Source organism: Martes martes (assembly GCF_963455335.1).
Source record: "Martes martes genome assembly, chromosome: 16".
Taxonomy (NCBI): Eukaryota; Metazoa; Chordata; class Mammalia; order Carnivora; family Mustelidae; genus Martes; species Martes martes.
Genome location: NC_137904.1, coordinates 2,329,079 through 2,339,457, shown reverse-complemented (window position 1 = coordinate 2,339,457; position 10,379 = coordinate 2,329,079). Strand labels below are relative to the sequence as shown.

General features: G+C 60.2%; 1 protein-coding gene across 2 annotated transcripts; it reads right to left on the bottom strand.

Moving 5' to 3' along the window:
• Positions 1-137: 137 nt before the first annotated feature.
• Positions 138-7,792, bottom strand: LOC308356593 (tumor necrosis factor ligand superfamily member 12). 2 transcript variants are annotated; one of them, XM_080825676.1, is made up of 7 exons: positions 7,629-7,792; positions 6,790-6,837; positions 6,184-6,259; positions 5,518-5,571; positions 5,400-5,435; positions 1,052-1,176; positions 138-886 (listed from the first exon to the last, which is right to left on the bottom strand). In XM_080825676.1, the coding sequence occupies exons 1-7, from the start codon at positions 7,665-7,667 to the stop codon at positions 635-637; spliced, it is 630 nt and encodes a 209-aa protein (XP_080681802.1). In that variant the 5' UTR covers positions 7,668-7,792; the 3' UTR covers positions 138-634. The 2 variants fall into 2 exon arrangements, with proteins under 2 accessions (XP_080681802.1, XP_080681801.1); XM_080825675.1 differs by lacking the exon at positions 7,629-7,792 and adding an exon at positions 6,998-7,290.
• Positions 7,793-10,379: the final 2,587 nt, after the last annotated feature.

Sequence of the window (10,379 nt, the reverse complement as noted above, 5' to 3'; positions counted from 1 at the left end):
TCAGAAGCAGGCGGGTCCCCACTCCCGAGCCCGTACGTTGCCCCAGCATGCCCGCCGTCCCGCACCCCACTCCGGGATGCACGCACCCCCTTCCCGGGGCCCTCCGCTACCCTGAGAAATGTCCCGTAAGCCCCAAGGAAGAGAGAGACCGTGGTTTATTGTCTTTAATATCCACTTATGCACATTTTGTCACAATAATAATAAAAATAATATCTGTTTTTAAAAATCCACAGGGAATGATCAGGGAAGGAGCTTGTCTTGCTCTCAGCCCTCGCGTTTGGGAACCCCCGGCCTAGTCCCCGGGCTCCCTCCTGTCCAGCCGCGATTAGTGCCTGAAGTGGGGGGGGGGGGGACCCAACCTCACCCAGAGTAGAGTAGACACAGTGTCCTGGGGCGGCTGTGGCCAGGGGAGGGCATCAGGAGACACATGGGGGTGTCGAATGACCAGGGGTTCAGGAGCTAGTGAGGTCGGGGGGGGGGGCTGCTAGAGGAGACGGGGATTCTCTACGTGGGGTGGAAATGAAATGCGCCAGTCCAAGCGGCCCGCAGAGGGCAGGCAGGTGGGGGGGGCGGGGGGGAGCAGCAGAGGGGGGAGTACGGTGGAGGGGGGCGGTGGGGGCCCCACCAGGACCCCTCAGTGCACCTGGAAGAGTCCAAAGTAGGTGAGGAAGGGGGCGGCCTTGAGATGGGCCCAGGGGAGGGTGCGGATCCGCAGGGAGGACCCGGGCCGCAGGGGCAGCAGCCCAGACACCTGGCAGAGGCGGAGCTGGGGCCCCAGGGAGCTGGTGGCCGTGGCCGAGAACTCCTCCAGGCAGCGCAGGGCCAGCGCGTCATCCACCAGCAAGTCCAGCTTCAGGTAGACCGCCTTCCCCTCGTCGAAGTGCACCTGCCGGCGGGCGCAGGTGGCAGAGTCCAGGCCCCCGCTGGCCAGGGCTCGGTTTCCTGCAAGCCCCGGCAACCCAGGGAGCCCGTCGGCCCCGGCCCCGGCCCCGACCCACCGCCTCCTCTGGCCCCCGGTCCCCGCTGCGCCGCGGCCGCGCGTGGGGCTTACCTGGCAGTACAGGTAATACAGCCCAGCCCGCACCACGAGGAACTCCCCGCTCTGGCGGTCATAGCGCAGCGGGTTGGAGCTGTTGATTCTGGCCTCCTCCCAGCCGCTCACTGTCCCGTCCACACCTGCAGGGGGTGATCGGAGATCAGGACTTCCTCATGCTCCCCAGGCACCCAGTGAGGACCGAAGACTCGGGGGGCCCCCCCTTTGCCCAGGAGATGCAGAGCTGGCGCGAGGCCGGGGAGCCCGTGGTGCACGAGCGAGTGCGTGAAGACGTGCGAGGTTTACCCATGTCTGCGACCAGGGCGGGGAGAAGCAAGGTGTCACCCGCCACATCTGGGGACAAGAGCCAGATGGGAGAAGTGCGGGGGACTTTGATATTTTGTACCTCTGCTGTCCGCCTCTTTTAAGAATGTCCGCATACTTGGGGCGCCTGGATGGCTCAGTGGGTTAAGACCCTGCCTTCAGCTCAGGTCATGATCTCAGGATCCTGGGATCGAGCCCCGCATCAGGCTCTCTGCTCAGCGGGGAGCCTGCTTCCCCCCCCCCACCGCCTGCCTCTCTGCCTACTTGTGATCTCTCTCTCTGTGTCAAATAAATAAATAAAATCTTTAAAAAAAAAAAAAAAAGAATGTCCGCATACCGTCCTTGAATCAGACGGGGCTGGGATTACAAGCGTTAAATATTAAAAAATGGTACCCAAATGTCCACTGAGCGATGCATGGACAAGGAAATGGTGGGACAGCCCCACGCTGGGATATTATGCAGCCGTAAAAAAGAAAACCGCTCCCCGGTGGGCAAACCGAAAGCATTATGCTAAGTGAAAGACGCCAGTCCCCAAAGGGCCACACGTTGTGAGATTCCTAGGAAATTTCCAGATGAATACATAGAGACAAAGTAGGTCGATGGGCGCTCAGAGCTGGGGGGCGGCGCTGGGAGAATCAGGGGTGCTGGCTAACGGGCACAGGGCGTCTTGCCGTGCTAATGTCTGCAGCTGTGTGAACTAAAGCCTAGACATAACTGAACGGGACCCTCGAAGCGGGTGAACTGTACGTACAGTGTAGCTCGATAAAACCACAGTGAAAAATGAAACAACCTAGAGCTAAGGTCATGGCCAAGAAGACGAGTAACAAGACAATGGCCAGGAGCCCAGGTGGCTTCCCGGGTCCCCCCTGGGCCACCTCGGTCTATCACAGGACTCCCGCTGTCTTCCTGCCCTCGCTCTGCCTGCCCGCCCCACCCCTGCAGATACCGAGATCCCAACCCCGCCGACAGCCCTTCCTGCCCTGGCCCCCCACTTCCAAGCGGCCAGTCCCAGCCCTGCCTCTCCTCACTTCCCCCCGCCACCCTGTTTCCTTCACACCCGTCCCCGGCACCGGCAATCATCCGGGTTATTTACGCAGGTGCAAGTGTGGGGTCTGACCACAGTCTCATTCACCACTGTGGCGTGGCATGCAGCGCCGGGACCACTCCCAGTGGGCGCCCCGCAAACACTGGTGGGAGGCCAGAGGGAGTCGACCAACGGGGCCCACACCTCTGGCTTACGTTCGGGATCCACCACCACTCTCCTGGGCAGCTGCCTTCCCCAGCTCTTCCGCATCCCCACCCATCCGAATCCCCCATTTCTAGTTCCTACAAGTTCTGCCACCTGCATTGCGGGGGTGGGGACCCTGTCTCCGTCCCCGGCCCAGCCCCTGCCACTGCCGCTGGGATTCTTCTGAGCCTCCCTCCTCAGAGGACTCCCCCCTGCGCCTTCTTGCTGGCGCTTACACGGGACCGCACAGTGAGGTTTCTAACACGTAGATGGCAGCCTGCCTCTGCCTGCCTTGACCTCAGAATGACTTCCAGACTCGCTCTGTGGCCTGGCTCCCTGTTCTCCGAGCTCATGGCCCATGCTGTCCGCGAGCACTTGCCTCCAAGCAGAGCGGCTCGCCCTGCTCTCGCCCAGCTCGGGGCTCTGGCACCAGTGGGTCCTCCTACCTGGAAGGTCCTGAGCCCGTGTCCAGCTTAGACTCGTGCTTCGAGCCCCCCCCACCCCTTCTTGGGGAAGGAGGCCCTGACTCCACTGTAAAGTTTTCTTCCTCTAGGCCACCGCGCACTTCTGGCTGCTTTCCTTATTGTCCTTGTCACAGCGTACTGCAATTCCCAAATGTACAGGCTCGTCTCCTCTCCCAGACGGTCACTGTTGGGGACTAGGTCTGGGTGGTGCAACCTGTGGGCCCCAAGCCCCATCCTTAAACAGCAGGTTCCCAGCACGTGTGTGTTCAGGCAGCGGAGGGATGAATGTCCGGGTTACTCAACTCATCTGGAGGGCAGGAGGGCTGGCCTGGGGCGTGCAAAGCAGGGGGAGAGGAGGGAGGACAGCCCCACCGTGAAAGCGACTGGAGGGAAGGCTGGTGGAGGCTGAAGGGCATGGTGTGCCTGGGCCCATCGTGTCCCTCCACGTCACAACCACAGACCCCCAAACGGACATTCTTTACTGCCCGGCAGCCTTCCTGTGCTCGCCCTCTGACCCCGCTCTGGCACTCAAGGAGGCAGGGACTTTGTACCCCTTCTCCTCGCACCTCTGCCCGCCTTCCTCATTCTCCGAAGGATCCAGAAGTCATCAGACAAGGGCCCCCTCACCTCCCCCTGACCAGAGCCAAAAACGGACCTGTGCTCACATTCTCCACTGACCCTCTCGTGATGACAGGTGTTGTGTCTCTCCCTTCGTTCTGGAACTCACCCCTTGCCTCCTTCCTGGACATTGCCGTACAGGTCCCATCCACCCACCCCTGCGCCGAGCACGGGCATGTCCACACACAAGCACACTCTAGGGAGCTTCGAATCCTGGACCCACCGAGTATGGTCATGGCTTCGGGCAGGTTAAGTAACTTGCGTCTCTAAAACGGAGCTGATCAGAGTATCTTCGCTTTACCGTTGAGAGGTCTACATGAACGTGACATTCAGTAAATGTTGGCTAAGATCCCTATTTTTCCTCCATCCACATCTCCCACCAGCCACCGGCCCACTGTTCCGCTCATCACAGAGAAACTTCTGGAAAGGGCTGTCCCTGTCTCCAATTCCTCTTTCCCATTCCTCCTCACCCCAACCACACTGGCTTCTATCCTAACTGCACCACTGAAACGGCCTTGGCCAAGGTCACCAGCTGCCTTTTAAGGTTACCAAACCCCCACGGTCAAATCATGTGACCCGTCAGCAGCATTCGGCGCAGACAGCCACACCCTCGCTGGTGAGACCACATCGTCTCGCAGATCACAGGACACTGTCCTCCCCGGCTTTCTTCCCGTCTCCGCCGGGTTCTCCTCTTCCACTCCACTCCGGGATGTCTCGGAGCCCCAGGGCCTCACTCTTGGGGTCCCTCTCCCCCCCAGTGCCTCATCCAACCCTCGGGGTCTGAACAGCATCCGGATGGCCGTGGGTCCCGACCCAGCCTCAGCCAGCTGACTGTCCAGCCGCCTGTCCACGGAGCTCACTCATTTATTATCACTTCTCCTCTCGTCCAGTAGATCTGAACTCCCATTCTTAATCCACGTAACTCCCAACCTCTTTCTTCCCTCCATAAATGGCATTATTATGGCCAAGGATGCCCAAGTTAAAAATCTAGAAGTCGCTTTTGATTCCTTCCCTTCCCCTGGCACATCCAACCCATAAGCGAGCCCGACCTTCTAGCCACACGCCGAATCCATCTACTTGGCTCCGTCTCGGCTGCCAGGCCCCCTAGACCAAGCCAGCCTCCCGTCTTGCCTCGCGGCCTGTCCCACGGAAGGACATTCCAGGTGAGGGCACAGTGTGTGCAGGGAAAAGGGGCTGAGACCAGACCACGGAGTGAATGCAGGCAGGCAGAGAAGCAACGGAATAAGGACAGTGAGTTTGGAGAACCTTAGCTCGACAACACAGTGGGGGACAGAGCAAAGGGATGGGGAAGGCGCTAGAGACCGGGTTTGAGGTTCTGAGGTCACAGTGCTGAGATGGAAGGTGCGGCAGGGATGGAAAAGGAGCACAGCAGAAACATTCTAAGAAAAATGGTCAGAGTGTGAAGACGCACGGCATCCACGGCGGGGCGTGGGTCTGGAAGAGGGAAGAATCAGATGCGTTTCCTGCACAAGCATGAGGCCTGGTGGCTGGGTGCGGGGAGCCCTGGGTCCTCCTGCCTGGATCAAGACAGAGACCAGGTCTGGCAGCTGAGAGAAGCGAGCCCTGCAGATTTTCTCGAACTGGCTTCTGGGGCTCCCAGGCTGAAGGCAGGGAGGGCGGTGGGAAGTGAAAGGTTCTGAGGGGCGGCTCTGCCAGGAGGCCTGTGCTGTGGGGGTCAGGGGAGAGCTCAGGGGTGGGAATGGGGTCTCACCGGCCTGCGCGCCATCCTGTCCCGGTCGTGGGTGAACTGAAAGGCACGGAAAGGGCTGTCAGACCCGCCCGTCCCTCTACCACCCCATCTCCCTGGGCACGGCTCACCCATCACCCACCTTCATAGTGCGCAGCCACTGCTCTGCGACCCCGCGTTTTCCGGCCTTTGGGTGCTGAGAATCAAGGGGAAAGAGATGCGACATATAGCTCACCCTGACTCTGGGGGCTCCGGAGACACTCCCCAGCCCTGCCTTGCTCTCAGAGCCCGGCATCCTCATTCTTGTCCAGACTCCTGGCCTCAGAGCCTCAGGCCATACCTCCCTCCATAAGGAGACGGACTGCATCATTTGTCACCCAAACTGGGTTGTTTCTGAGAGCAAAACGGTTGCTATTAGTAATCGCAGGGAGATAACCATCAGGAGCCGGGACAGCCCCACGCAAACCTGGACACAGGCTCACCTGGTCATCCCATTCACGAGTCTCTTTGCTTCCTGGGGCCCCCGCCTCTGCCTCCCCCACCTTGTCTCCATCAGGACCCTAGGGGTCCACCTAATCCTGGGCCACCCCCTCCTTAATATCCGGACATAGGCATAGGGTGTCAAGCGGGAATCGTGTCTATGGGATGGGAGGGGCTTCAGAGAGAACCGATCAGCTGCCGGACTCTGACCTCTGCCCCCACCAACACCCCATCTATGCCTCAGTTTCCCCATCCCCACAAAAGCAGTGAGTGCAGAAGCCACCGGCCACTAGGATTACTCCTGAAGGCAGAAGAAAGGGGCGCTCACCGCTTCTGCGAGGCCGAACAAGCCTCTTCAGGAAAGGCCCAGGATCCTGGCTTTCCTCTGTCTGGGGATTCAGTTCCTAGGGGCATTAAGGGCAGAACTGAACCGGGGTCTTGCGGGAGACCACGAAGAGACTAAACCGAGACCGACAGGGGGCCCCCGGCGGGAGAGGCACCACCAGCCAGCGGCAGGCACGCGAGTCAGGGAGGCCAAGGGGAGGCCGGGTCCCGGGGTCAGGCCCCAGCCTTCACCCCGTGCCCGCAACACCCCAGCACACAGACCCGGCACAGACCCTGCGGCGCCCACACCCCGTCGGCGTGCACGGTGGGCGCACAGCCCGCACGCATCGCCAGCATCCCTCCTCCTCGACAGGCTCCCCCCATCCCATACCCCCACTTCGCCCCCAGCCAATAAACACTGCGGACTCAGGTGACACAAACCCCTTTCACGCGGCGGCACCCTCCCCCTCTCCCCGTGTCCCCGACGCCCGCACGGCGGCGCACACCCCCGCACACACGCAGCTGGCACCGCGAGGGCACACCCCGCGCCCCGGGCTCGCGCACACTCCCCACGCCCCGCCGCGCGCGCCCGGCACCCACGGCCACTCACCGGCGGGTCCGGGTCCTCCTCCGCCACCAGCTCCCCCTGGGAAGGCTCCTGCCGGGAAGGAGGCAGCGTCACCCCGTCCCTCTCCACCTGACATCGCACCCTCCACCCATCTTCCTGGCCCCGTGCCCTCCGCCCACCCGGCCCGCTCCGCCGCGCCGCAGACTCGGCTCCCGGCCGGCCGCGGGAGGGCTGCGCCGCGGGGCCTCACCTGGGCGGGCGGCGGTGCCCGGCTGCCCAGGCTGGCGGCGGCCAGCAGGAGGCCGAGGCAGGCCAGCGCCAGGCCCAGGCCCAGCGCGAGCGGCGCCAGCAGGGCGGTGCCCGGCTCCCCCCGGCGCCCCCTCCGCCTCTGGCTCCGACGGGCGGCCATGGGGGCGGGGGGCTGTGCCTGCCTCGCCGCGCCCCCCCCCACCCCGGGGCCCGGGACCCGCGGGGGCGGGGGCCGGGGAGCCGGCGGGCGGGGCGGGCGGCCGAGGGGGAGGGGCGACGGGCGCGCCCGGGAGGGGAGCGCGCGGGAAGCGGGGCGCGGCGGGGGCGCCGAGCCGCGGGCGGCCGAGCGCGCGCACCGCGCCGACCCCGGGAGGAGGCCCGCGGGGCCCGGGTTGTTGGGAGGGGCCCCGGGCGCGCAGGGCCGGCCGGGCGGCGGGAGCGGGGACTCCACCCAGCCCCGGTGCGGGGGGAGGGGGGCGGGGGAGGGAGAGGCGGCGGGACCCCCGCGCCTCCGACGGGGCCTGGCCCGCCCCCGGCCCGACCGTGGATCTCGGGCCCCGGCCCGGGGTGACCCGGCAGCCGGGTTCGGGCCGAAGGCCGTTTGGGTTTCCTCGGGGCCCCGAGGACGGTACTTCCGTGCACGAAACTGGAAAAGAGCCTGAGGACATCATTCACGCGGGTCATGTGCTCGCTCCTTCGGCGGATCGGTTGGGAGTTGATGAAAACCCCGGCGCCCTGCGCCGGCGAGAGCTCGCCTCCGGGCCGCCCCGGGTGAGCCGCTCGGAAGCCCGCGGGCAGCTTCCGCCACGCAGAGGGCTCGGGCCAGCGCGGCGGGTCCCGGGGGCCCGGCGCGTGGACTCGCAAAAGCCGGACCCCTTTTGCCATGAGAACCCTTGTGGGAGCAGTAAGAGCCTCAGAAACGCATTGCGCCCGAAACGTTCACTTCCGCACATTGGCACTGAAAAGTATCAGAAACCCACTCTGTTGCTAGAGTAATAATTAGCCCGGGTGAAGCCGTGGTTGTGGCTGAGGAAGTTTCCGGAGAGGCTCCTGCCCTCTCCCCGCAGTCTGGCCTGGTTGGTTTCCTTTGTGTTCTGGAATCCGCTGACCACCGCCCCCCCCACCCCGCTCCCTGGCCTCAGGGTCTCAACACCTTTATTCTCCTTACTGGGCACACTCAGACCACCCTCTTCCCCAGTTTGTCATTTCGGAGAGTTTTCCAGACCATCTTTTCTCACGAGGATCCAAACCGCCCCCCGCTGTCCCCTCTGGTGCCCTCTCTTTCTCAGCTGGCACAATTTATAATGACACATCGGGCTACCATCTCCCCATGGACACTATAAAGGAAAAATGACATATTTCCCGGTTTCTGCTTATTGGCTGTGTCTACAATGTCAATTCGTGAGGATTGTATTCACTATGTTCCTGGCACTTTGTCAGATCCAAAGGTCTGACAACCCTCCTAGGAAGATGGTGGGCAAACCCATGAAATTTACTGAGTCGTTGTGAAAGCAGGTCATTCCGAGCTGGGGTAAGAAGGGGGTTGATTAGGGCAGGTAAGGGTTACAGCGGAATCATGGAGAATTTACAGAGCAAAGGGAGGGGCTCAAAGAGTCTTAAGGTGTAAACTGTCACTTGGTAGATATTTCTATTGAAAATGTGATTTTTAAAGTAATTTTTTAAGCTGATTTTTTAAAAGTAATCCCTATGCCCAATATGAAGTTCAAAGTCATGACCAAGAGGTCAAGAGTTGCATGCTCTACCCACTGAGCCAGCCAGGCACCCCCGACTGATTGTGGGGTTTGGGTTTTGTTTTTGTTTTTGTTTTAAGATTTTGCTTATTTATTTGACAGAGATCACAAGTAGGCAGAGAGGCAGGCAGAGAGAGAGAAGGGGAAGCAGGCTCCCTGCTGAGCAGAGAGCCTGATGCAGGGCTGATCCCAGGACCCTGAGATCATGACCTAAGCTGAAGGTAGAGGCCAAACCCGCTGAGCCACCCAGGCGCCGCTGTTTTTGTTTTTTTAATGAGCTCTATACCCAAGGTGGGGCTTGAACTCACGACCCTGAGATCAACAGTCCTACAGACAGAGCTAGCTAGGTGCCCGAGAGTCAGCTGATGTTTTCCATCAGAGTTGATGGGTCTTTCAGGAAGTTGCTGGAATTAGCAATAAAGTTAATTGGCAACATTCATCTTCCTGGGCGAGTGTCTCTTCGAGTACTAGTCATGCCAATGAAGACAAGTACAGTCATGTTAACAGAGATGTAAGTGTCCCCAGCCGGTGGCTTCAGTTGTCCCCCTGCAGCGACTTGATCATAATGGATGTTTAATAAACATCTGTTGGGTGATTGAGCTAAAGGCTCCGAGGGGACAGGGACCACATATGTCTTCTCTTCTGTTCATCCTCAGTGCCTAGCGCAATGTCTAGCAAATAGGGAAGCACTCTTAAGTATTTCTGGAATGACTGAACGGGATAAATACTTCATTTGGGATTCTAGCGGATGACATTTGTAACAGGGAGAAAAGGAAGAAGCCCGGGACACTTGGGTGGAAAGCCTGGAGGGAATTCTGATCAGTTTCGGGGTCTGTGTAATATCACGGCGCTGATTAAGTTTCTTTGTACTTTGAACTTGTGACTTGCCTTTTCATACGAGTGTCTTCGTGTTATTCTGGGCTTCCTCGCTATGGTCGGGGTTATCGGGGTGCACACAAATGACCTGAGAAAGGGACGATGCAGGGGCGCCTGGCTGGCCCAGTCGGTGGACCATGAGACTCTTGATCTTGGGGTTGCAGGTTCAAGGCCCTGAGTTGGGTGCAGAGATTACTAAAACTGTATAAAGATAAAAAGACAAGCAAACCCTGCCTTTGGGACAGAACCCTGGTATTCATTAAATATTTCCTGAATTTCCACCGAGTTTGATGAGTTGAGCCGTTACCACAGCCTCCAACCGTCTGGATGCTGAGTGTGTGCAACAGTTAGAAAGTAAAACAGGCTTTCTGACTCTGGGTCCTTAGTCTCCAATCCCTCCTCATGGAAAGGCGGAGAATACAAAAAGAAGCAAAAGTGCAAAGACGGTGGGGGTTTGCCAGTAGAGCCTTCCTGCTTAGGCTGCCCCGAGAGGATTTCCCCAATCAACAGGCAAAGGAAAATGGGAGAGGTGGGGGTGACATTCTGCAAGACAGGCCAACAGCACCCACGGATGACCCCACTTCCCCTCCTCACCCAGAAGGCGTTTCTCTCCCTCGGACAGAATGGCGGACGGCTTGTCTCCAAAGACACTGAACCAACCGTCTGAGGAAGTTAAGCCTTGGCAATCCAGAACACATGTTTTTTTATTCTAGCTTTTGGGGTGATCCACAAGCTGCGAGCTGATCGCTAGCCCTC

What these genes read in the sequence shown, in the direction of transcription:
- LOC308356593 (XM_080825675.1), bottom strand. Translation starts at nt 7,156, where the DNA reads ATGGCCGCCCGTCGGAGCCAGAGGCGGAGGGGGCGCCGGGGGGAGCCG. An exon ending in AGGAGGACCCGGACCCGCCG is followed by an intron (nt 6,260 to 6,789) that starts GTGAGTGGCCGT and finishes TAATGCCCCTAG; the next exon opens with GAACTGAATCCCCAGACAGA. An exon ending in TGTTCGGCCTCGCAGAAGCG is followed by an intron (nt 5,572 to 6,183) that starts GTGAGCGCCCCT and finishes CTTGATTCTCAG; the next exon opens with CACCCAAAGGCCGGAAAACG.